Source organism: Rhinolophus sinicus, chromosome 3 (genome assembly GCF_057876585.1).
Source record: "Rhinolophus sinicus isolate RSI-liver-muscle chromosome 3, RSI-T2T, whole genome shotgun sequence".
Classification (NCBI taxonomy): Eukaryota; Metazoa; Chordata; class Mammalia; order Chiroptera; family Rhinolophidae; genus Rhinolophus; species Rhinolophus sinicus.
Window position 1 is genome coordinate 127,457,812 of NC_142503.1, and position 24,618 is coordinate 127,482,429.

General features: G+C 54.6%; 3 protein-coding genes across 4 annotated transcripts; 1 reads left to right on the forward strand and 2 right to left on the reverse strand.

Moving 5' to 3' along the window:
- Window positions 1–453: 453 nt before the first annotated feature.
- On the forward strand, window positions 454–15,761 carry ADCY4 (adenylate cyclase 4). 2 transcript variants are annotated; one of them, XM_019714408.3, is made up of 26 exons: window positions 454–589; window positions 874–1,078; window positions 2,311–2,508; window positions 2,634–2,795; window positions 3,421–3,570; window positions 3,977–4,125; window positions 4,201–4,312; window positions 5,026–5,153; window positions 5,314–5,472; window positions 5,738–5,870; window positions 6,044–6,217; window positions 8,570–8,613; window positions 8,753–8,839; window positions 9,039–9,108; window positions 9,470–9,567; window positions 10,247–10,331; window positions 10,425–10,562; window positions 11,173–11,283; window positions 11,532–11,716; window positions 11,922–12,006; window positions 12,466–12,624; window positions 13,907–14,053; window positions 14,357–14,464; window positions 14,581–14,695; window positions 14,995–15,119; window positions 15,202–15,761. In XM_019714408.3, the coding sequence occupies exons 2-26, from the start codon at window positions 920–922 to the stop codon at window positions 15,352–15,354; spliced, it is 3,234 nt and encodes a 1,077-aa protein (XP_019569967.2). In that variant the 5' UTR covers window positions 454–589; window positions 874–919; the 3' UTR covers window positions 15,355–15,761. The 2 variants fall into 2 exon arrangements, with proteins under 2 accessions (XP_019569967.2, XP_019569968.2); XM_019714409.3 differs by lacking the exon at window positions 454–589 and adding an exon at window positions 612–750.
- A 950-nt stretch (window positions 15,762–16,711) lies between these two features.
- On the reverse strand, window positions 16,712–18,727 carry LTB4R (leukotriene B4 receptor). The gene is made up of 2 exons (XM_019714412.3): window positions 18,593–18,727; window positions 16,712–17,987 (listed from the first exon to the last, which is right to left on the reverse strand). The coding sequence occupies exon 2, from the start codon at window positions 17,976–17,978 to the stop codon at window positions 16,929–16,931; it is 1,050 nt and encodes a 349-aa protein (XP_019569971.2). The 5' UTR covers window positions 17,979–17,987; window positions 18,593–18,727; the 3' UTR covers window positions 16,712–16,928.
- Window positions 18,728–21,274: 2,547 nt separating this feature from the next.
- On the reverse strand, window positions 21,275–22,972 carry LTB4R2 (leukotriene B4 receptor 2). Its single transcript, XM_019714411.3, has 2 exons — window positions 22,866–22,972; window positions 21,275–22,518 (listed from the first exon to the last, which is right to left on the reverse strand). Exon 2 carries the CDS (start codon window positions 22,496–22,498, stop codon window positions 21,422–21,424), a length of 1,077 nt encoding a protein of 358 aa, XP_019569970.2. The 5' UTR covers window positions 22,499–22,518; window positions 22,866–22,972; the 3' UTR covers window positions 21,275–21,421.
- Window positions 22,973–24,618: the final 1,646 nt, after the last annotated feature.

The following is a 24,618-nucleotide window of genomic DNA, read 5'->3' on the forward strand; positions in this document are numbered from 1 at the left end:
GTGTCTGGGAGTAGAAAGCGGACTGCACAAAGCTACACAGAAGTGTCCCCTCCCATGGAGCTCGAGATGGCAGGAGCATTGACAGTTTAGACATAGCCACAGCCGCTGCTGTCCAGGCCCGAGGGTAGGGGGATGAGCTCCTGCTCCCATCCTGACCTAGATCCCAGCCCCCATCTGGTACCACGTTCTTCCCTACATTCTCACCAGCCTTCGCTCCAGCCCTTCCTCAGTCTCCCCACATCCAAGCGTTCCACCAGTTTTGACACTTGCCACTTGGCGACCAATTCACCCCGTCGCATCCCTACGGTGGTCCGCATTCTTCTCCCTTGAGGGGGCTGAAGGGAGACGGCCGGTGGTGTTAAGAGACACAGTCAGAGTGGGGGAGGAGGCCTGGGGAATCCGGCTCCGGCACGGGAAAGGGCTGGGCTGTTCCACCGGGGAAGTGGGAGGGGGCCGCGGCACCGGGAGGGAAGCGCCTGTCCTCTGGGACTCTGAGCCACTAGCTTAGCGGCGAGCAGTGACTCCGCAGCCAGCCCCCCGGGCTCCCTCCCAGGGCCTAGCCCACTCAGCTGCAGCAGCCTCGCCGGCGGTGAGTTGGGAGAAAGGGAGAACCGGGGTTCCTTTGGCTTCAGTCCCAAATCCTGTACCCCTGGCGATGAGGCTTTTGCTTGGGCACCTCCGCAATCCAGGTTTGAGGAAGGAGGAGCGGCAGTACCCTCGCCGCTAACTGGGAGGCCACAGGGAGTGCCTGTAAGGAGATGGGATTGCCAAGAGGTTGGGGTTGGTGGTGGAAGGGGCTTGGACCAGGCGAGAAGGACACAGTTGGGGCTGGCCGGGGCCGCAGGCGGTAACGGGGACCACCGCCTTCCCCAGCCCGGGTGCCCGCTGCGGGGCGGTGCAGCGTGCCGCAGGGGAGACCATGGCCCGCCTCTTCAGTCCCCGGCCACCGCCCAGCGAAGACCTCTTCTACGAGACCTACTACAGCCTGAGCCAGCAGTACCCGCTGCTGCTACTGCTACTGGTCATCGTGCTCTGCGCGCTCCTGGCGCTGCTCGCCGTCGCCTGGGCCAGCGGCAGGGTGAGCGGGGCCTCCTCAAGGGCGGCGGCGGGAGGGTCACTGCCTAGGGGGCATTTTCGGGGCTGGGACTTGTGGGGGTCTTCTTTTTCGATGTGCCTGCTTTCTTTGCTGGGACCCAGGAAAGAAGCGCTGAACCTTGCTAGGAACTATAGTGACCCTGGACAAGTCACTCCACCTCTCTGGGCCACAGTCTCTGGGTCTACACAGGGAGATAACTGAGCCCTGGATGCTTCTAATTTCCCAGGATACAGACAGACTTTATGAGCTTCTGTAATCTACTAGTTCTAGAATAAATCCAACACCGGATTTTCCAATTTTCCAGGGGCAAATTACACTGGGCCCCGTGGGAATCCATTTCCTGGTTTTCTTTCCCTCTTAGGGGCTGTGGGCAGTTGTACCCGCCGGCTCCCAGAAGGCACCCTCCATCTCTCTTTAATTTAGTCCCCAGATAAATCCATTTCCAGTTTCTTTTGGGGGAGAAAATGGGTTTTTCAATTTCATTTCTGGAAACATCCTGCTCCAAGTTTTCTTTTCACTCTTCGGAGGCAAGGTGGGAAAATCAATGGACGTGACCAGTCTTTGCTGGTCCACCTCAAAGTCCAGGAAGGGGTGGGACAAAGGGCGGGGACACAAGCCGGACTTCTATGCCCTGAAGCGGGCGGCAAGAGCGCAGCCCAGGCAGAGAGGGAAGTTCCGGGCGCCCCCTGCTGCCAGAGCACTGCTTCGCGGGACCCCAAACTCCTAGCTGTATGTCGGGGCAGGAAATCCCCCCAGCAAATTGGCCAGATTTGGATGCACTCATTCCTAAGTGCCTTCTGTGAGCTAGGATTTTTCACTTGCGTCCGGACTCCAGGCTAGCGCTATGATTCCTACTTGACAGATAGGAAAATCGAGGCTCCGAAAGGTCACAGATTCACAAAATGAACAATATGGAGTTGGAGTCAGATCGTCTGGGTAGATGGCCCACGGCTCAGTTTCCGCTGCAGCATACAAGTGAGATATTAGGTTGAACCGTATGAGATTGCTGGCTCCGTAGATTAAAAACAAATTATCGGTAATTTCGTATGGTTCAACCTAATATGAATGGCCTGTGGAGGTGCCCTGCCTCCTTTTTGTACTTGGGTTTGAGACACTTTTTAGGAATGGCCTGACGGTCTGCCCTTTCTTCCTCTTCTTGGATGAGTTGCCCAAATCCCACATCCCCATCTTGCCTTACACGTCCCACCCCACAGGAGCTGTCCTCAGACCCAGGTTTCCTGACCACAGTGCTCTCCGCACTGGTGGGCTTCTCGTTGCTGCTGGGCCTAGCTTCTCGCGAGCAGCGACTGCAGCGCTGGACGCGTCCCCTATCAGGTCTCGTGTGGGCAGCGCTGCTCGCACTAGGCCACGGCTTTCTGTTCACCGGGGGCGTAGTGAGCGCCTGGGACCAGGTGAGAGGGGCGGCAGGTGGAGCAGGCGGGAGGGGCACGCACGGGCCTCGAACTCGAAACACTACACTAGCAGCAAGCAGTGCAGCAGCGTCAGCCTGCAGCTTCCTTCCGCCCTCCTCCCTCAGGTGTCCTTTTTCCTCTTTGTCATCTTCACCACGTATGCCATGTTGCCTTTGGGCATGCGGGACGCCGCCGCTGCGGGCCTCGCCTCGTCATTCTCACACCTGCTGGTCCTCGGGCTGTATCTTGGGCCTCAGCCAGACTCACCGCCCGCGCTGCTGCAGCAGGTGAGCACGCCCCTAGCACAGGCCGCGCCCAGGGCCAGCTCCGCAGGGCGCTACTTGGTTCGTCTGGGCATTCACCAACCGTTTGCTGAGCTGTGAATGAATAATAAGGCGCAACGCTGGGCGCAGGGCACAATCACAGATCCCGACTGTGCCCGCGTAGAGTGGTACGCCAATGCAGCTCCATGCCTGCAGACACCAGAAGAGGGCTCTGGGCCCACCGGCAAGGGAGTTCGACAGGAGACCAGGGAGGGGGGGACAGATGTGGATGATGGAGCCCTCACAAAGAATGCGGACGTAGACGCTTAACTAGTTTTGTGCAGGGGGCGGGGCAAAGGCAGGGGGTGGATGGAGTGGTGTTCCAAGCAGGGGGGACGTACCTATGTGCAAAGGTTTTTAGACCTAAGAGCCCATGTTGGTGCAGCAGCCAAAGTCTGGAGCAGGGGGAATTGGGCAGGAGAAGCGCCCTCTACGGATCCCACAGTGTAGCACCGATTATCTCGAAATACTTAGGTCTCTAAGGTAGCGTCCTCCCCCAGCCTCTTTGGATAACACCTCCAGTTACATACATAGGTACCCCCCACCCAACCTGGGTCTAGCGCCTTCTGAGGCTGACCCTCACCCACAGTTGGCGGCAAACGCTGTACTGTTCCTGTGCGGGAACGTGGTGGGAGCGTACCACAAGGCGCTGATGGAGCGCGCGCTGCGCGCCACCTTCCGAGAGGCGCTTAGTTCCCTGCACTCGCGCAGGCGGCTGGACACCGAGAAGAAGCACCAGGTCCGTGGGCCCTGGCAGGTGGGGAGGGACCCGGGCTCGGAGAGAGGGGTTACTTAGATCACACAACCAGGCTTCTTCACAAACTGAATGACTTTGGGAGTGTCACCTGACCTTCTATTTCCTCCTTTGTCAAATGTGCCTGTTGCCCACCTTGAAAGGTTGCTGGGAGACTCAAACTAACTGACGCTTGTGAAAGCACTTTAAAACGTATGACACTAAACGAAGGATTCTAATTTCGACATTAGTACTGGGAGCTCAGTCCCTAAAAGTGATCAGCCCTGGGAAAACCTAGGGGAGCGCCCTGAGGAACACCTAATAGGACTGGAGAGAGGTGGGGGCTCCTGGGGGACTGGGGTTCCTGGCTTTAGGGCACAGGAGGGTTGGTGCTCATAGTGACATCCTCCAGGAACACCTTCTCTTGTCCATCCTTCCTGCCTACTTGGCCCGAGAGATGAAGGCAGAGATCATGGCACGGCTGCAGGCTGGACAGGGGTCACGGCCAGAGAGCACCAACAACTTCCACAGCCTCTATGTGAAGAGGCACCAGGGAGTCAGGTATGGGGAGGGATGGCTGGAAAGGAGGGGTGTGGGCTGAGCCCCTGGCCCTGCTGACCAGTCTGCCCTGCCCAGTGTGCTGTATGCTGACATCGTGGGCTTCACTCGGCTCGCCAGTGAGTGCTCGCCGAAGGAGTTGGTGCTCATGCTCAATGAGCTCTTTGGCAAGTTCGACCAGATCGCCAAGGTCAGAGGATGCCTCCCTCCCCAGCTTCAAACACCCCACCCTGGAGAGCCTCTTCCAAGGGCAATTCCTGCCTTACGAGACCCCAGTCCCACTTCAGAGCCCACATGGGCTCCCAGATACGCCACCGGAAGTAGGAAAACCTCTCAAACATCCCCAGATATGGAGCAGCTCACCGCACACCTCAGACCTGGAGAGACCTCTCAGCATCTCCACAAATGTCCCAACCACAGCACCCCAAATATGCTAAGAGCCCCAATACAGGCTTCTCTGGATACTGCATCCAAATCTAGACAGATTTTCAGATGCTCTAATCTTAGGAGGCCTTTCTAAGGGAAATCTCTGACCCAGCCACATGCTCACACCCCAGGTATACCCCCAAGCACCTTAATCTTGGGATTCCCACCCCCAAAAAACCTCAGTCCTGAGGCTACTTTCATATGCTCAAATCTGGACACACCCCTACACACACCAAAGCTGGAGAGGGCTACAGACATCCCAACCCATGAGAAACCCTTCTGAGAAAGTCACCTGCATGGGAGACCTCAGTCAGCCCCATATCAAGTAAGGAGAGTCCCTAGATCTGACCTAGACACACTCCCAACCTCACAAGTTCTTCAGGACTACCATATTCGCTCCCACTTTTCCCATCTGCCTCCTGCCTCCTCTGGCCTCTAACCAGGTGCCCCCTCCCCCCTGCACACACACACTGCCAGGAGCATGAATGCATGCGGATCAAGATCCTGGGAGACTGCTACTACTGTGTCTCCGGGCTGCCACTCTCGCTGCCAGATCACGCGATCAACTGTGTGCGCATGGGCCTGGACATGTGCCGGGCCATCAGGTCAGCTCATGTGGGCGGGCAGGAGTACCGAGGGATAGATGCGGGATAGGAGCGAGCAGGGTAGTGGAAGTCATCCTGAAGAGAGGGAGGAGATGGCCTGCATAGGGCTGAAGACAGCATTCAAATTGTCCGTCCCCCCCCATACACACACCCTATTCAGGAAACTGCGGGCAGCCACAGGTGTGGACATCAACATGCGTGTGGGCGTGCACTCTGGCAGCGTGCTCTGTGGAGTCATCGGGCTGCAGAAGTGGCAATATGATGTCTGGTCCCATGATGTTACACTGGCCAACCACATGGAGGCGGGTGGCGTGCCAGGGTGAGACCTGGGGCTCCAGGAGGCTACAGCAAGAGCAGCAAGAGACCAACAAGGCCTCCCCGAGGCTGCTGTCCTCTTCATAGTTCCTTAAAATGAGCATGATCCTATGTGGGGCCCAGGGAAATCCTCGGGGGGAGGGAGGGGAGCTGGGAGACACCTCTTGTAGCACAGGGCCTTCCTTGAAATCAGATCTCCAGGAATGATCCTTGAAAGAAATGAGAAGTTGGAGGCCCTCCCCCTGACTCCCATGGTGCCCTCTTTCCAGACGAGTACATATCACACGGGCTACCCTGGCCCTGCTGGCAGGAGCTTATGCTGTGGAGGATGCAGCCATGGAGCATCGGGACCCATACCTTCGAGAGCTAGGGGAGCCTACTTACCTGGTCATCGATCCCCGGGTAAAAGCCCAGCCTGGGCTCCACCCTAACCACCCACAGCCACAGGCCTGGTCTCTTCTCCTACGGTGGAGATTGAGTTCCTGGGTCCTACTATGCATGTGGCAGGACAGGGTTGGAGTCGGGGGAATGGGGAAGGCTTTGTGATCTTGACTGTCAGCCCTCATATGCTCCAGGCCGAGGAGGAGGATGAGAAGGGCACTGCAGGAGGGTTGCTGTCCACTCTCGAAGGCCCCAAGATGCGTCCATCACTGCTGATGACCCGCTACCTGGAGTCCTGGGGTGCAGCCAAGCCTTTTGCCCACCTGAGCCACGTAGACAGCCCCGTGTCCACCTCCACCCCTCTCCCGGTATGTGCACTTCCTTCATGAGCTCCCGCACTTACATAACGCCCCCCAACACTGCCCACTCCCAGCCTCCCTGAGTCACCTGATGACATCCCCAGGTCATAACCTGTTTGGTCACCCCAGTCACTGGCTCAGTCCTTGCCCTTCTTTCCAGAGAAAGGGCACAGATGACTGCTTTCTGAGCTCACTGAAGAGAAGACACAAGATCCCACAGACATCATGTCCGTTGCTCCCCAACCTCCACTCAGGAAGCTCTTTTCCTGGTACCCCACTTCCTCTTGACTCTGAAGCCAGTGCTCATACCCATCCCCATCAGGAAATGTCTCTTTTTAACTCAATTCCTGTGACTGTACGGTCTCTTCTTCAATGCTCACTGGTACTAGGAAGGTGGGGCAATGCTTGTTGCCCCTCCTCTCCAGCACCTGTCTGCAGATAAAATGGGTGACAGTGAAAATCTCACATGGCCTTGAAGAAGGAAGTCACCATGAGCAGGCAGGGATGAGGGAGGGAGGAAGGGAAGGGAGTGGGCCTGCCCCTTGTCTAGGGGAAGCTAGGGCAGGGCCAATTAGCTGATTATATACATAGCACCTTCGAGTGGAAGAGCCTGGACCTTGGCTCTTGAGGTTGGTGCTTGACGACCAGTAACTAGAACCCTCATATAAGAACCCAGGGTATCTCCCTACAGGCTTGCCCTAAGACTAGGTTCCTCAGCCTGCTCTCCTCCATCTTACCTGATCTTCCCAAAGCCTGATCAGCATTCCCAGCTACCTTTCTACAGATTTTCTCAGAAACTTCTCTACTGGGTAGACCTTGCTGAATTCCCCGTCCTTTTTCATCCAGCAGGAAAGCAGACCAGAGATCAATGACCATTGGGGAGTGGGGGGACATTGGCAGCAGTTGTTTGGGGGGAGTACTTAATTTCAAGCCTCAACCTGGGGTAGGGGAGAGGTCAGGAGGGAGCTGGCAGGAGGGAGAGGAAGGAGGACCCAAGACCCAACAGACTGTTGCAGGCTAAGACTGCCAGGGTGAGGGTGGAGTAGAGTGGGGTGTTGCTGGAAGCCCAGGGATGTGAGACAACATTGGGTGCAATCCCCATGGTGGGGATGCCCACAAAAACCCACGCCAGACCTCCCCAATCCTCCACTAAGGTGCAGGCTAAGAAGTGTCAGGGTGCAGGAGCCCCTTGTTTTGGGATATCTCCTGAGGCAGCACCTCACCAACCCAGAAATTCACTTCTCAGCCCCTGAAGTTTCAGGGTTTCAGTCCCATGTTAGAAATCCTAAGAATCACAATCGGCTCACTCTTAAACAGTGTGGAACTTTGGGGTTGTGGGGCCATGTTTGTGCTTGGTAGATCCCATTCATACAGTCATCATTCCACAGTTTTTGAGCACCTACTATGTGCCAGGCACTAGGCTAGTTCTGAGAAGACAGAAGTAGATAAGATGCTTTCCCTGCCTTCAAGTAACTTACAGGCATGGGGTAGGGGGACAGGTAGGGAGTTTGCAAAAACGTAGGCCCAGGCGTAGCTGCATACGTGGGCTCGTGCCAAAACATACTTCTCAATCTCTGTCTCTGTTTCTCCCTCTCCTCTCACATACACAAGGTTCTGGTCCAGGGGGATGCTGTGGCCCCCTGTGACCCGGCTTCCTTCACAGGGAAGAAGGTCACCACACATCTGGCCCTGGGCTGTGGTCACAGCACTTTACCTTCTTCCTTGCTTCTCGTCCTCACTCGCTTCACTTGCTGGTCATTTTCTTATCTCTGCACACACTGCACAGCCCTTTGCGTGCAGAAGAAAATGACTGTATCCAAGTTTGTTTCTCTTCCTCTTTCCCTTTCCTCTCCATATTTTGTTTGTTTGTTTGTTTGTTTGTTTGCCTCCCCCACCACCTCCCAGCTCAGCCTAACTGTCACTAAAGGTCAGAGGGGAGTCTGAATGTTCTGCGTTGTCACTCCAACTCACACCAACAAGGATATTTTTGGCATCCGGGGTGATAGGCAAGTCCCTGCCTTTGGAATTTGTGTGGTCTTTAAGGAAAATGAGACACAAGGAAACAACAGCCACTCAAGCCTATAGAAGATGCAGGTTGCCTCATAAGTGATATGAACTATGAGGAAATCAGAGTATAAAGACCCTGGGAGTTTAAAGAGTCAGGAGGAACCTTGAAGAAGCAAATTTGGTTCGAACCTTCCCTTAAGAGCAGATGAGATTTGATAGAAAGAGAGAGAAGTCATTTGAAGCAGGAGAAACAGCCAGATCAAGTGCTCAAGGTCAAAGACTGCAGAGAGGTTCCAAGGAAGCTCACCATCTTCCCATCTTCCCATCTCCCCCCTCCCTGTGTTTTCCCAACAGGAGAAGGCCCTGGCTTCCTTCAGCCCCCAGTGGAGCTTGGACCGGTGAGCAGGCCCGAGCAACTTTGACAGTGGGGCTGTCTGGGTGACCTACCTCCATCCTTGGGGAGGTGGGGGCTGCTCTTGCTTCACACAGATGCTTTTGAGAGTCTCGGTGGTGAAAGGGTGGGCTCTCACTGTGCAGGAGCCGTACCCCCCGGGGACTAGATGATGAATTGGACACTGGGGATGCCAAGTTCTTCCAGGTCATCGAACAGCTCAACTCTCAAAAGTATGGAAAACAGAAGAGGGCTGGGAGGGTTGGAGGCCCTGGGTTCATGTGGTAGGGAAGGGGTGGTGTTGCCCTGATGACCTGGAGGGGAGAGAGGGCCCTCCCTCCTCTAGCCCGGGGAAAGACTCACCTGATCATTCCTTCCTGCCCTGCTGTTTCCTCTCCTGGGCTTACTGTCCGCCATCCCACCTCCCACCAGACAGTGGAAGCAGTCAAAGGACTTCAGCCCACTGACACTATACTTCCGAGAGAAGGAGATGGAGAAAGAGGTGGGCTTGGGCTGCATGGCAGGCATCACAGCATTTTCCAACCTTTCCCTGGGGAGCATACAATCGCTGTGGTCCCAACTCTCCTCCCCAGTTCTGCTCAATTTGTGATCCTGGGCATGAAGGAAGGGCTTGTGCCTCTCTCTAAAATGAAACTTACCCTGTAGATTGAATTACTGGGTGGTGGTGATGAGAGAGAGGAGGGCAGCTCCTTGGAGAACTAGCCAGTAGGAACTACCTGGGACTGAACTGGAGCGTGGGACAGTGAGGCTTGGGGACCCTCTTGTGGCCTGGGATTGACACCTTCAAGGTTATGAGCAGCACGGGTGCCCCTATCTCCACCCTGACACCCCCTCCCTTCCAGTATCGACTCTCAGCACTCCCCGCCTTTAAATACTATGCAGCCTGCACCTTCCTGGTTTTTCTCTCCAACTTCGTCATCCAGATGCTGGTGACAAAGAGGTGAGAGAGCCCCACGTAAGTGAAGCCCTGATTCTCAAGAACAGACCATCTGACTCTTTCTGATCCCCAACACCCACTTTCTTCCTTTGCTGACTTCCCCTTGGCTTCAGACACTGACCCACTGAGGAAATGGAAATCTGTGTTCTGGGGAACAGTGATAACCGCAGCCCCCATCTCACTATGGTACATGCTGTGAATTGTCTACATCCTGTGGACCCGAGCATTTTCACATGCCTGTCCCTTGATTCTAACAACATTCCCATGAAGCAGGTTTTGTGCCCATTGAGAAGCCCAAATCTCACAGCAAATGGGTGTAGAAAGTAGGTCCTCACTCCTAGTCCACTGGGCAAGGACTTGTTCAAAACTCAGCCAGGTGAAAGAGCTTTGGCCTGAAGGCCTGGAGACCAGTCTGATGCAGCCTCAGCCACTCTTGTGGGCCCCCTACCCCCTTCTAGTATTCTCCCTACCTTATTACTTCCTGTCCCACACCAATACTGCCCTAGACCCTTCAGTTTTTCCATGTCGTGTAATGTCTTTTATCAGCCCATATCCCATCAGCAGCCAGTTGAGACCCCCAGGACCACTTCTCCCCGCGTCTTCCAACCAGATGGCATAACACCCTCCCCCACACAGGGAGCCTGTTCTGGCTCTTCACAGCCTCACTGTTGTCTCCCTTTAGGCCCCCGGCTCTGGCCATCACCTATAGCGTCACCTTCCTCCTCTTCCTCCTCCTTCTCTTCGTCTGCTTCTCAGAGCACCTGACGGTGAGGTGGGCTGTGGGGAGGAAGCAGCGAGCTGGGGTTCTGACCACAGCCCAGCCCCACCCTTTGACTAAGGCTCCCATGCTCCTTCCACAGAGGTGTGTCTTCAAGGGTCCCAAGATGCTGCACTGGCTGCCCACACTATCCGGCCTGGTGGCCACACGGCCCGGACTGCGAGTCACACTGAGCACCGCCACCATCCTCCTCGTCTTTGCCATGGCCATTGCAAGTCTGGTGAGGGCAGAGGGGGCCCTATGCACCCCCGTTAGGGAGTGCTGGACCTGCCAGAGTCTGAAAGGGGACCCCTGGATTTGGGAAGGCAGCTAGACGAGGACCAAGGGATGCTGGAAATGTTGGACAAGTAATGAAAAAAATGACAGTCACCCGCCGTCTACCACCCGGGCGTCATCATTGTGAATACTTCGGTGGGCAGTCTTCGTATCTTTTTTTTTATGTAGGCAGATCTTCATTACTTAGCTCACGCACCGTGATTTTGTAGTGGAGTTTGGCTGATTTTTCCCAACTTAGAGTCACTCCTAGAAGTCTATGTCTGAAAGGAACCTTAGGACCATCCCCCAGCCAAGAAGAGGAAGCTCAGGCCCAGAAAGTTGGAGTGACTGGCAAGAGACACAGTGGATCCACAGCAGACTAGTGCCCGTGACACCCACTCCCCTAATCCCTGCTCCCCGCACCAGTGAGGGCCCTCACCAACCAGAAATAGTGCATCTGCTCCTTTGGAGAAGTCTGGCCCTGACTTATCCCTGGGTCAGCTGAAACCCAGCACAAGTCACCACTGTGCCCAAGGAGCTGCCTGCCCACGTCAGCTCTTCATCTCCTCCCGCAGTTCTTCTTACCAGCAGCGTCGAACTGCCCCTTCTGGGCTTCCAATGTGTCCTCCATGGCTTTCAACCTCTCCTGGGAGCTCCCTGGGTCCATGCCTCTCATCAGCATTCCGGTGAGTGCCCTATACAGCTCTGAATCTCCTTCTCCAGAACCTTCCTCGGACCCTCCCCCATCTCCTTAGTTGAAGGAACACTCCATCCTGTGGACTGGGACAGATATAAGTCGCCCTTGGTGTGTGTTTGTGTGTATGACACCCGCTGCCCCCACCTAGGACCTGGGAGGGGCAGGACAGGAGCCCTCACGTGTCCCCCTGCCTGTGGGACATGGCCCACCTCCTGACCAGCCTGCTTGGCCCCACAGTACTCCATGCACTGCTGCGTGCTGGGTTTCCTTTCCTGCTCCCTCTTTCTGCATATGAGCTTCGAACTGAAGCTGCTGCTGCTCCTGCTGTGGCTGGTGGCGTCCTGTTCCCTCTTCCTGAACTCCCATGCCTGGCTGTCCGACTGCCTCGTTGCCCGCCTCTATCCAGGCCCCTTGGATTCCAGGTACGCACGGCCACTGGACGGAGGTGCCCAGGCCTTCTGGGATGGGACGAGATGGGACAGGGCAGAACTATGCTCACTTCACTGTCCTGAACCATCCACAGGGCAAAGCGGGAAGGAGGCTGAGGGCTCCATGGGCTCTGGGGACAGGGGGAGACTGTTGTGAAGGGGCGGGGCGAGGGACAACCCTGACCCGTGGCCTCCTCAGGCCAGGGGTGCTGAAGGAGCCCAAGCTGATGGGAGCTGTCTCCTTCTTCATCTTCTTCTTCACACTCCTTGTCTTGGCTCGGCAGGTAAGTCACCCAGCTCAGCCCTCCAGGGCCTCCCTATGAAGGGTGAGGTGGAGGTCCCCGTATTTGTGACTTGGTGTCTCTCACCCTTTCCTTAATCTGATGTCACCAGGGTTGAGCCTCAGTGGTGTACCCATTGGAAGGTTCTAAGTGAAATTTCCTGTTCCCTTTCTTTCTCCTTCACTCCTCGAGGAGAATACCCTCAAATTCTCTCCTGCCTCCTCCCTCCCACTCCCAATCTAGGAAAGCCCATACTTAAGAAAAAAATCTGCTGCCAGTTCTGCCCATTGTAATTTGAATCTAGTTACAAGGTACTCTCCCCAGGGATAGTTGCACCTTAAGCCTTATCTCTAAACTGCAGGGTGCTATGGTTTTAAGCATCATGGAGTGGGGCTGAACACTCAGGAGCTGGGGATCCCCCTGTACTGTGTCTCCCCATGGTCCTCTGGTAACCCTCCGTAGAATGAGTATTATTGTCGTCTGGACTTCCTGTGGAAGAAGAAGCTGAGGCAGGAGCGAGAGGAGACAGAGACAATGGAGAACCTGACTCGGCTGCTCTTGGAGAACGTGCTCCCTGCGCATGTGGCCCCCCAGTTCATTGGCCAGAACCGGCGCAACGAGGTGACTCCCCACCGCTGACTCCTGAGGCCCAGATGCCATAGGGATTAATTTAGGATGAAAGTCTTAGCTGTTGGCCCAGCTTCTCTGGGCTCCCCCTTAGTGGATCAGGTGGCCCCCCATGCCCCTCCATGTCCCTATCAGTTACCTCCCATTTTCACGAGATCTTAGTCTCTGTCTTTGGTGAACACAGAATCTCTGAATTCCAAGTTCTGGGAAAGAGCGTCCTCTCCAACTCATGACCACTCTGTATCTTTCAGAAGCTTCGTTGAGTGTTAATGAGAGTTGTGTGGAGGATGCAGTCCACTCATTTCTCTAGACCAGCACTATCCAGTGTGGTAGCCATTAGCCATGTGTGGCCATTTAAAATTTAAATTAATTAATGGAAAATTCAGTTCCTCAATCACACTGGCCACATTTCCTATGCTCAATGGATGCATGTGGTTAGTGGCCACCATATTGGACAACACATATAAAGAATATTTCTATCACCACAGAAACTTCTATCGGATGCTGCTGCTCTGTATCCTCAAATATCTTACTATAGTCAACCATCAGAAGGTCACCCACATATACACCATCTTATTTGTACCACCACCACCACCTTACACTCTCTGCTATGGAAATGCACTTGACCTGTATTGAGAGGTGTTAAAAGAAACAGTCCAAGGGCTATGTCACAGCCTTATGACCCCACCACCTGCTCTCTGTTCTCAAGATCGGGAATAGCTCTGATTCTGATTTCTTCTCTTGTAGACACTGGTAATCTTATAACTGATCCCATTTCTGTCTTCACATTGGCTACTAGAAATCTCAGAGCCAGAATCTAGAACTAACAGGACTTTATGGCACCCATTTTGTGAACCAACTTCAAATCTGATTCCATCTTTACCATATTATCTTCATTTTCCCTTTGCCCCATTTTCCCTATTATCACTTTATTTTATTTTGCAAACTGTAGCTATCTTTATAAACTGATTTAACTAACTTCACAACTTTCAGCAACAGAGAGGATATAGAGATGATTTCCACTGACATGATCCCAGTTCTAGAACTGACTCCCTTCACATTACTGTGATGTGATCTTGACCCCAAACCTCTGTCTGTCTCGGAATCACGTAAGACTCAATCTTTGACTCCTGAGTCACATCCCTGGGGTAACCTGGCCTTCCACCTCCCTCCTCCTGCCCAATCCTTCGTACACAGAGAGGGAAGCATGTGGACACAGGGACAGGAGGGAGGAGAACATGGCCTACAGGCTCACCCCAGCCTCCTGCCCTCCCAGGACCTCTACCACCAGTCCTACGAGTGTGTCTGTGTCCTCTTCGCCTCGATCCCAGACTTCAAGGAGTTTTACTCTGAATCCAACATCAATCACGAGGGACTAGAGTGTCTGCGGCTGCTCAATGAGATCATTGCTGATTTTGATGAGGTGACAACTCCAAGGGTCGCCCAGATCCTATATCTGGGATTCTAAAATTCCCCACCAGTGCTTCCTTCCATTTTGCTGTCCTGGCCATGAGACCCATCCTGCTCTCCTCAGCTTTCCTGCTTCTCCTCTGATCCCACAGCTCTGCCATCTCCAGCAATTCCATCCATGACCACCTCTCCTTCCTGTCACCATCCCTGACCCCACGACTTGGTCCTTTAGCCTCCAAAATCCTGGGGCTGGGCTTCGGGGAGAGAGGAGGGCGAGAGCAGGAAAGACTGGGGCCACAGCCTCCTTTCCATACAGCTGCTTTCCAAGCCCAAGTTCAGTGGGGTGGAGAAGATCAAAACCATCGGCAGCACCTACATGGCAGCTACAGGCTTAAATGCCACCTCGGGACAGGATGCACAGCAGGTACAGCATGTCTTCCTTACCTATCACCTCTCACCTGGGCTTTCATTGACGGGCCCATAAACGGGCCTTATTCCTTTGCCCTCATTGACCCATCCCGGTGGCTGGTCCATTGCCAGGATGCTGAGCGAAGCTGTAGCCACCTTGGCACGATGGTGGAGTTTGCAGTGGCCCTTGGGTCTAAGCTGGACGTCATCAACAAGCACTCATTCAACAATTTCCGCTTGCGTGTGGGTAAGTACCTTCCCTTGCTGGGGCAGTCTGGGACCTCCTCCTCATCTTCCAGAGCTCTCCCTCCTCAAGTCCTTTGTTAGATGCTCCCCAGCTCACCCCTGGACTTTCCTCCAGGGATGAGGAATGAAGCTGCTGGGGTAGGAGCTATGCGGCACACCCACTCCCTTCCCTAAGCCCACCCCTCCAGCCCCACGCTCCTTTCCTGTAAGGCCCCGCAGGCCCTTCTCCCTAGTTCCTTGAGCTTTCTTTTCCCCTGTGTCTCCTCAAATCTCCCCCCTCTTTACCACATCTCTTATCAGGGTTGAACCATGGACCTGTAGTGGCCGGAGTGATAGGGGCCCAGAAGCCACAATATGACATCTGGGGCAACACAGTGAATGTGGCCAGCCGCATGGAGAGTACAGGAGTCCTGGGCAAGATCCAAGTAAGGGAGCCACGTTGGAGGCGTGGGGGTAGGGGATAAGGATAGGGCTACCCCCACACTCCCTTACCCCTTCCAATTGCAGGTGACTGAGGAGACAGCCCGAGCTCTGCAGTCCTTAGGCTATACCTGTTATAGCCGGGGTGTCATCAAGGTCAAAGGCAAAGGGCAGCTGTGCACCTACTTCCTGAACACAGATCTGACACGAGCAGGACCTCCCTCGGCAGGCCTAGGCTAAGATCCCACTCCCTCTTCTCTACCTCTAAGATCCTCAATAAAGAAGCTGGTATGTCTGGAGCCAACTGATGTCAGAAGCTCGGATAGCTCGGATCACCTTCTCCTTTCCTTGCAGCGGGACTGCTTCTTCTTAGGCTAAACTGAGTGTGTGTGTGCTAGCATGAGCATGAGTGTATTAGAGGGAGTGATTCTTTTTCACAGTCTCGGAAAGAGAACTGCCTCAGCCTCCCTGCCTGTCTGCCAACCTGATTCCACAATTTTGTAAACCTTGGAAGGATGAAGAATTTTAGCCACATGATTCAAAACAAGGATTTGTCCTTTTCTGCTCCCACCCACAAATATTGGAAGGAATCTTCAAGAAAATGTCATATGAACTCTATTCATTCAACAAATACCAAATGAACATCTGTTATGCGTCTACTATGCAGCATGGGTGAGAGGCCTTGGAGATGTCTATTAGGTCTCTCCCCATTTTAGCTGATGTTCTCATGTTGACCCACAATGCTTTCCAGTGAGGACCTTTAGGCAGTTTGGGGGTTCTCCAATTCTAGGTCCCTCACATACCCCCCTGCTTCCTTCTGCATCCTTCTGCTCAGAGTCTGATACTATGTGGGTTTTAAAATATCCATCGTTCATTCCCACCTGCTCATATTTTGGGATCTATCAGGGTATCTTGACACTCTAGGTTTGCTGTAGAGGTTGCACATGGATTTTCGTTGCTCTTTTTTGGGAGAGATTCAAAAAATACTCCATTGCCACTGCTATTATCATCTTCCTAAAATGTTGTCAGAACAGAGGCTCTCTAAGACAACCGCCATCCCTAGGAAAGAATGGCTCATCCTCTCATTCTGGGGAATCTTCATTTCAGAAGAATAGCCACAGTCACAGAGGAACCTCAGCACCACCCTGTGCCAGAGTGTGTTCGGCACGGGGGGCTGGCAGACTGCTGATGTAACAAATTCTGGGGAAGAGGATGGTTACTTGCAGGAAATTGGAGTCAGGCTAGCGATGATAACTATCACTGGCTTCAGGGTGGAGATCTCACAGCAGTGCTAAGTTTTCTCAGACAGTCCACTGAGTCAGGGAGCCTGGAGAGATTAATTAGGCCACGTGGGTAGTCTTCCTTGGTCAGCTCCTTCAGGAGTCTACAGACCTGTGTTGCTCTAAGTATGATCAACAGGCCGCCTGCCTCACAATGGGGGAGGGAGGTGCAAGTCTGATTTCTATGTCTGTCTGTGTGTCCCTTCCAAAACTGAAAATCGTGGGAAACTAAAGGATGTGCCTCTTAACTATTGAGAGGGACCCCCCATAAAGGCACCCAGGAGCACCCCCATAATACACACATTCCACACACAGCATTGACCCAATTTCAGACTTCAGTTTTAATTGCAAAGCTGCCCAGGGGAGCCAGGCTCTGACTCAGCCCTTACTTGCCCTTCCCCTCCCTCTTCTTCCGGTCCACCCCCACGCACCTTCTCGAGATGCACATTTGGGTCAGGCCAGCAGGGGGGCATTCTGCCAGGAGGAAAACCAGCGTCCTTCCACCACCACCCCCCAGGCCTGGTTCAGTTCGCTTTATTCCAGAGGGTTCGTGGAGGCAGTGAGGCTCTCGGCGGGTCCGGGCTCTGGAGATACAGGGGAGCCCTTCAGTGTCTGGCCCAGGGTGACCCCGCGTCGGGTGCTGCTCACCTCAGAGCCGGTGGCCTCCAACAGCTTGGCAACGAACCCCATGCCCGCCGAGCGCAGCAGGCTGCCGCCAGTGCACGCGTACAGCACGGGGTTTACGCTGCTGCTCAGAAAGGCCAGGGCGATGAACACATAGCGGGCCAGGCGTAGCCGCTGCCCCACGGGCCCGGACCCGGCGACCTTGCCCGCCAGCGCTCTGCCGGCCTCGGCCAGGTTCACCACGTGGTAGGGCAGCCAGAAGGCGGCGAAGGCCAGGATGATGAGCGCCACCAGGCGGCCGGTGCGGCGGCTGCGGTGGAATCGCCGGGCCTGCAGCCTGCGCCCGATGTCGGAGTAGCTGGCCACCACCACCAGGAAGGGCAGCAGGAAGCCGGTGAAGGCCTCGAAGAGCAGATGGAAGGCCATGTGTCTTTCATTGGGGTATTCCGGGAAGCAGATCTGGCTCCTGTTTTTCTGTAACACGGTGCGGTACACGATGACAGGGGTGGCCAGCAGAGCTGAGATCAGCCAGATAACTACCAGCACCCGGCAGGCAATCGCCTTGGTGCGCAGCTTCTGGGACACAAAGGGGCGGGCCACCGCCAGTGAGCGGTCCAGACTCATGACTGTGATTAGCAGGACGCTGGCATACATGCTGACTCCGCAAACATAGTGGAACAAGCGGCAGCCAGCCACTCCAAAAATCCAGGTACCTCTGGCCACAGAGTGGAGAAAAAAGGGGGCCGTGAGCAACACGGCCAAGTCCGCCAGGGCCAAATTCAGCACCAGCAGTGCAGTGACAGAGCGCTTCCTCATCTTTACCAGGATGCTCCACACCACAAAGCTGTTGCCAGGGAGCCCCACAACCAGAGCCACTGACAGTAGGACGATAGTCAGCAGAGAGATGAACATGGCACCTCCTGAGGAGGGTGCTGCCGAAGATGTAACGTTCCTGTCCATTGCAAGGACCTGGGGGGTGAGGTGGACACACACATGAGGGTAGGGGCCCAAGGAGTTTCCTGACACCGTGGACAAACCTAGCGAGAGTGCACTAGTCTTTCTCCAAGGTCAGCCGCACCTTTGCAATATCCTGCCCTTGTCACTGCCGACTGACCTGTCTTAGGAGAGCCAGCTGATGAGAAAGACTAATTTCCTAACTGGGCCCTGGGGCCCCTTCCTGCCACAGACCCAATTGCAAAATATACAGCAACAGCAGCGGTAGCGTTTCCAGACCCTTTCAGCCTCCTTCTCTTTGGACACCTTCAAACCCAAAACCAGTCTGGGGAGATTTCCTTACCAATGCTGCACCCCTCAAAAGGCTGGCTCCTCTGTCCTCTGTACTTAGTCCCCTCAGACCCACTGACACCCTCCAATCGCCTACCCATTCTCCCCAGAGATGCCCAGGGTCCACCAGGAATAACATGGATGGTGAGGAGTTCATAGAAAGGAGAGAACAAATCCTCCTGAGTCCTTTTATCCCTGGTCAGGCTTTCTTCAGAAATTCCTTTTCACCTTCTGTCATGGCTGCACCCCGCCCCTCCACCACCTCCCCTCCTCCCAGGATCCTTACTTACAGGCTTTGCTGGTTACTGGTTGGAAGCTGATGCCAATCCCACGGTCAGAGCAGGGTGGTGTAGCCTATCTCCAGATCCGCCCCAGTGCCCGGGGTCTGGCCCCAGGTCTGGGTGCTGTCAGCTAAAAGTCAGCCAGAGAGGAAGTACCATGGAGCAGGGGAGGGGGAAGACACATCTTCCTGAGGGTGGGGCTGAACCTCCTATCCCTTCCCTACACTAGGAGGGTGGATAGTCTTTGTGTTCCAGAAGAGGCCAGCAGGAAGAAGGACCCTCAGGGGTGGGACCAGATGAGAAGAGCCCAAAAAGGGGCAATGAGAGGAAAGAGGGGTGCAGGAGTGAGTAGGCTGGGGTGTGGCCTCAGATGCAGGCCTAGACTAGAGAATTGGACAAAGTAATAAATTGTGTCATATAGTAGGAGGAGGGAGGGAAGTTAGAGAGGGGAAATGGGCTCAGATTGAGGGCACAGAATGTCGGGTATCTTTACGTTTTGTGTGAACAAGTAGATTTTTAGATTAATAGGAAGTACAGGTTAGAGCTGTGGTTAGGTTCTGAGTTCATGACTTAAAGAGGTCAGCTTCTCCTTGGCTTGGATTCAAGCTATGAGAGGCGTTAGGGGAAGAGGGCCCTCTTCCAGCATCCACATCCCTCTTATCATTTAAAATGATTTGTTCCATCCTAGGCAATCAGTTCTCCCTTCTCTTGGTAGAAGCCAAAGTCCAAAGGGTCTCCACAGTATCACACAGAATGCCAATTTCTTCCCCTTCCTCCCACTGCTTGCCTTGTGCTTGCCCATGTGGTTACCCTGCCACATGAGTTTGGATTTAAGATCTGGGCACTGAGCAAGGAGGTCAGCACCCCATCTCTCCTACCTTCCCACAGCTGACTGTCTAGTCCCACCTTAAACACACAGAGGAAGTAGAGACTGAGCACAGGGAAAAGGCACGAGGGAGTGGGGGCACTGATGCCTCATATGTGCCCTGCCAAGGGGGGAAACCAGGACTATAGAAAGGGAAACAGCACCCAAAAGTGTCTCTCTTCTCCTTCCTCCTCTCTTGAACTCTCATGTAGAAGCTAAGGACTGAAAAGTCTTTCCTTCAATCTAACCATGAGCCTTCCTGCTTCCCTTCCAACTCTGTCACTCTCAGGAAAGATGCTGAGTGTAATGGTGGTCAAGGATGTCCCTTACCCTTTGCAGCGTCCCCACTTTCTCTGAAGAGCAGAGTTGACTCAGTAGCTATCAGGCAGAGGATATGATGAAAAGAAATGGGCTGAAACCACAGCAAGAACTAAGGGCAGGGTTGAGGAAGGGCTTTCTGACCACAGAGGGTGTACGAGACAGGGAAGTTAGGGACCCTCCTCCCTAGTGCATGAGGACAGGAAGAAGCCTCTGCATTCGGTGTTTCAGGATCAAAGCTTGTGGCTCAGAGCTCCAGGGTCATTTTGAGGCCCCTCTGACACAAATAGGTTGTCTTTGCCTCTTTCCCCAAGCTTCTCCCCACCTCCGTCTCTGTCCATGGCCTTTCTTCTTTCACACCATACTCTAAGCATACCTGCCTCCCAAGTCCAGTGCTCCATCTCTAACCCCAGTTTTGGTGGCCCTGGTGTGACCCTGAGGACTAAATTTCCTTTGCTGTCTCCCTTGAGCTCTGCCTGGGTGGTGTGAACAGTCACTAAAGCAGGCCTGGTGTAATGGTCAGCGTGACCAGAACTCAGGTAACTAAGCACCTAAGTTTGCCAGGGGCTGAAGGGACCGTCCTGGGCAAACTAGGATGAGTTGGTCACCCTAGTGACCACACGAACTTAACCATCCGACCTGCATATGTATGTGCACGTGGACATCCCTTAAAAAGAATTCCATCCTACATCCCCAAACGCAAAAGTGTCAGGATCCACAACAGTTTTGAGGCCTAGAAATAGAGAGATTCCAAACAATGGAGACTGGAAAGCATTGGTGAGGGTGGATGAGGAACAGCTAGCAATCTTGGGAGGAGTCAAGACTTGGTAGACAGAAAAAGGAGAAAGGAAAGGTGTCACCAGCCTGAAAAATTCTTCCTGTCCTCCAAATATCCACACCATTGCTCATATCCCCTCATCTCCAACCTTCGAGTGTCCCCTGGGTGAATGAGTACCTGCTCCTGGGCCCCTTTTTGGTGTATTCAGAGAGGAAGATAAATGTCAGTCTCCCAGGGCCATTCCTCCACTGTGCCAACCACAAAACAGTCAGGAAAATTTTCCTTTCAAACTCCACAGATTGACTTTCACCTTCCAGGGCCAGTGTTCCCCCCACTTGGCTCTTACAGACCCCAGAGAATAGATTCCATCCCCACTCCACATCCAAGAGCCCATATCTTTCCTTCTTTCTCCCTTTTATTCCAGAGTGGTTATATGGGTTGGCCTGAGGGAACCCCGGCCCATGGAGTGGGGAGGACAGGTCAAGATGCCACTGAAGGCTGGCTCTGACCCAGCAAGGAAACCATGTGGCTTCAGTACAAGTCATGCATGCTGAACCACCAGGGGGAGCACCTTTAAGCCATGGCGTAATAGCTGCCTAATGTCTTTCACAATAGCTAGTGGGAACAAGCATGCAGCTCTGGCACATTGGCACATGCCAACCTGCAAGTGCACAGTATTCGTTAACATAGACCATCACCCTTTGAAATCCCTCAGTTTGGAGGAACCTGGGCCTGCCCCAGGTGTATGATAATTCTGCCCAGACAGATCCAAACTGTGGTCAGAAAAGGATTCCCAAATTCTCCAGAGTGCTTCCCTGAGTTCTAGGGGGTGATGGAAGGGGATAGAGAAGCGCAGGCCTGGTTGTAGGGTTTAGTGTCAAGGGTCCCATCCCTGACTGTCCTTCGACGCCCCGCCCCCAGGGTCTCCATTGTATGGGCCCTGCCCCACCACTTTGAGCCGAGGGATAGCTCGGAGCTCCATAGTCCCCTCCCTAGAGCAGCCGGACCCTCGGGCTTCTCCCGAGCCCTCAAAGAGCCGTGTGAGGAAACGGGGACCTGCGCGGGGCAGCAGATCCCCTGCGGTGAAGAGATAGAGCACCGGGTTGACGCTGGAGCTGAAGAAGGCCAACGCTGTAGTTCCAGCTCGAGCCGCCTGGCCGGCGCCGCCCAACCTCGCCAGGGTCCCTTCCCGTGGAGCCAGCGCGGCTACCGCCTGCACAATGTTGACGGCGTGGTACGGGGCCCAGAGCAAGCCGAAGGCGAGCACGATGGCGCTCACCAGCCGGCCCACCCGCGTGCCGTGTCTCCCGGAGCCCCAGCGGGCGCCCCGCAGCCGTGCCAGCGTCACGCTGTAGCAGCCGAGCACCAGCCCGAAGGGCAGCACGAAGGCGGTCAGAGTCTCCAGGATCAGGTGGGCGGCGGCCTGCGCCGGCGACGGGTGGCACAACTGGCACACGTTGTCCCTCCAGACGTGGCGGTAAACGGCGGCCGGGAGGGCGAGCAACAGAGCGGCCAGCCAGACGGCAAACAGCAGGCGGTGGACCACGGCCGGGCTACGCAGCCGAGGCGCCAGGAAGGGGCGGGTGACGGCGAGGCAGCGCTGCAGGCTCAGCAGGCTGGTGAGCAGAACGCTGGCGTACATGCTGAGCGCGCATATGTAGTACACGGCCTTGCAGCCCACCTCGCCCAGCGGCCACTCCCTGCCCACCAGGAAGGCGACGAAAAGCGGCGTGAGCAGCAGCACCGCGCCGTCGGCCAGCGCCAGGTGCAGCACGAGTGTGGCCGCCAGCGGTCGCCCCCGTGCAGGCCGCCAGCCCGCCAAGCTCCATACTACGAAGCCATTGCCGGGCAGCCCCAGCAGCGCCGCCAGCAGCAGGAAGACCGTGCCTGTGGCCCGCGAGGCATTCCAGCTCAGCAGCGTCTCATTTCCAGGGGGACGGTAGCAGTCCCACATCCTTCTGTGCCTACAGGGGGCTGGAAAAAGCCATAGTGGGCATTCAGGTGTGAGGCAAAAGCCCATGTACCCCTGAGGCCAAGTGAGAATGGACAGTGCCACCCCCACTCCCCTCCTTCCTGATTCTTTTCTGTCTGGGAGCCTTGGCTTCCTCCGAGACCCCCCGCCCCAACTCAAACACTACCTCTTCTTGGAACCCAAATCCCCTTCTCTCAGTCAGCTGACCTCCCCAGTCCTGACTCCCAGGCTGTCACCACCTCCACCTTCACCCTTCTAGCCTGGCCCTCCTTCTTAATCCACCTCCGTTCCTTATACCTCAGGGCAAAAGTGAGTGGTGGGGAGAAAGGTGCAGGGCAGATCTACTTACCCAGCTGGGAGTTAGCAGGGTGAGGGCTCCCATGAGGGTCCTGGCGAAGGTGAAAGATAAAGCAGCAGTGGGCGAGGTGCCTGCTCCTGTCTTATGCCTTTTAGGTTTGCAGAGGGTGAGGCGAGAATGTGGAGGGAAAGGTGGGGCCTGTCCTAGGGCCCCTCCCTCACCCTACTCCTTCCCATCACTAACACGTCCAGGCGTGTGAGGTCCTGCCTCCCCAGGAAACAGGATAAGCTGAAGGCATACGGATAAGGTTCCCTGGTCATGTTGCTGAGTGAGTAGGGACACTGGGTCCTGCTTCTGCACTCATCGCAGCCCCAGCTCTGGTCCCAACCCTCCCAACCCTACAGCCCTTATGCTCTCCCGCCTTCCTGGCCTGCACTCAGCAGAGGTGACCCAAAATTCTCACTCCCTCAGCTGCTCTATCTTTGCCTTTTTCCAGACTCCTGACCCTGCTGAGCCTCCCTTTCCCTCAGCTTGCCACTTACCTCTCTCACCTCTTGCCTTGGGGCCTGCCAACGTCATTCCACCCTCAGGGCTGTCATGACAGCTGTCAGTGTAAAGCATGGTGCTAAGTTCTTTGGGGAATGGGGGATACATGGAGGTGTAAGTGGTGTATAAACTGGTTGAGGAGTCATAACACAACCATGAAGAGACCACATTACTGGGCTGCACCAGGATACAAGGCGAGAAAAAAAGGAAAGGGTACAGTGGTACAGACATACTGCAAAGAAGCCTTCTTTGGGTGGAGAGGTCAGGCAAAGCTTAGAAATGGAGAAATCTGAGGAGGACCTTGTAGATTGGTAATGTTGAGGGAAGGGGAAAGAAAGGCCCCTGCCAGTCAACAGCCAGAACTGGGGGCTCCTTGGTATTAGGTATGGTCAGAGGAATGAATCACGGAAGACCAAAATTGGTCTGTTAAAATTTATTTGGCGTGTTTGAGCTGCGGGAGGTCAGGTTAGAAAAGACCATAACCTCCCTGAGTAAGAGGGGTACAGAGTTTTATAGGAGGAGGAAAACAAAGCTGTTCCTGTTCAGTGCTTCAGGAGCTTTTCGTTGCATTGTTTATCATAACTGAGGGTTTGGGGGTGTGGCCATGTCCTCTTGTTCCATATCCTGCTTCCCATGCCATTGTCTGGGAATATTCAGGTCTGTCGATCATGGGCTCCTGTGAGAAACATGCAAGCCAGCAGGTACAAGCAAGCAGGGAGCAAGATAAGATGGCTTCTAAGATAAGATGGTTTCTATTCGGCACATTCCCAACAGTTTCTCTAGGCCTACGGCAGTTTCTGCTCCTGGCCTAACAAATTCACCCCCTGGAGGGAAAACAAGGTGGTGGTCAGTCTTCTGTGGCTGCTTCCTGCCTAGTGGGGGCATCGATCGGGATCCCTAATTAGAGTTTTGGGTGAGGGGGCTATAGCAGTGCTCTTGTAAGAGCATGGTGAGAGCTATTTGCCTGCCGGTAACTTCAGCTATGGTTTTTTGTATAAAGTTAATGAGCAGGTGGAGCAAGAAGGGGCCAAAACGTAAGAGGAGCAACAAGGTGATTAAGGGGCCTATGAGTGGGAGTAACCAAGAGGGGCTCAGGAGCCAGGAGGTCAAGGAACTAGTCGCCCCTTGACTGTTGTATTTGTGAAACCATTCTGCCCATTCATAAACCTTTTTGATACTGGTTTCAACTTGTCCTGAATTATTAATATAGATACAGCAGGTCTTGTTAATGACCACACAAAACCCCCTTGGTCTGCTA

What these genes read in the sequence shown, in the direction of transcription:
- ADCY4 (XM_019714408.3), top strand. Translation starts at nt 920, where the DNA reads ATGGCCCGCCTCTTCAGTCCCCGGCCACCGCCCAGCGAAGACCTCTTC. An exon ending in CAGATGCTGGTGACAAAGAG is followed by an intron (nt 9,568 to 10,246) that starts GTGAGAGAGCCC and finishes GTCTCCCTTTAG; the next exon opens with GCCCCCGGCTCTGGCCATCA. An exon ending in CAATTTCCGCTTGCGTGTGG is followed by an intron (nt 14,696 to 14,994) that starts GTAAGTACCTTC and finishes ATCTCTTATCAG; the next exon opens with GGTTGAACCATGGACCTGTA.
- LTB4R (XM_019714412.3), bottom strand. Translation starts at nt 17,978, where the DNA reads ATGGACAGGAACGTTACATCTTCGGCAGCACCCTCCTCAGGAGGTGCC.
- LTB4R2 (XM_019714411.3), bottom strand. Translation starts at nt 22,498, where the DNA reads ATGTGGGACTGCTACCGTCCCCCTGGAAATGAGACGCTGCTGAGCTGG.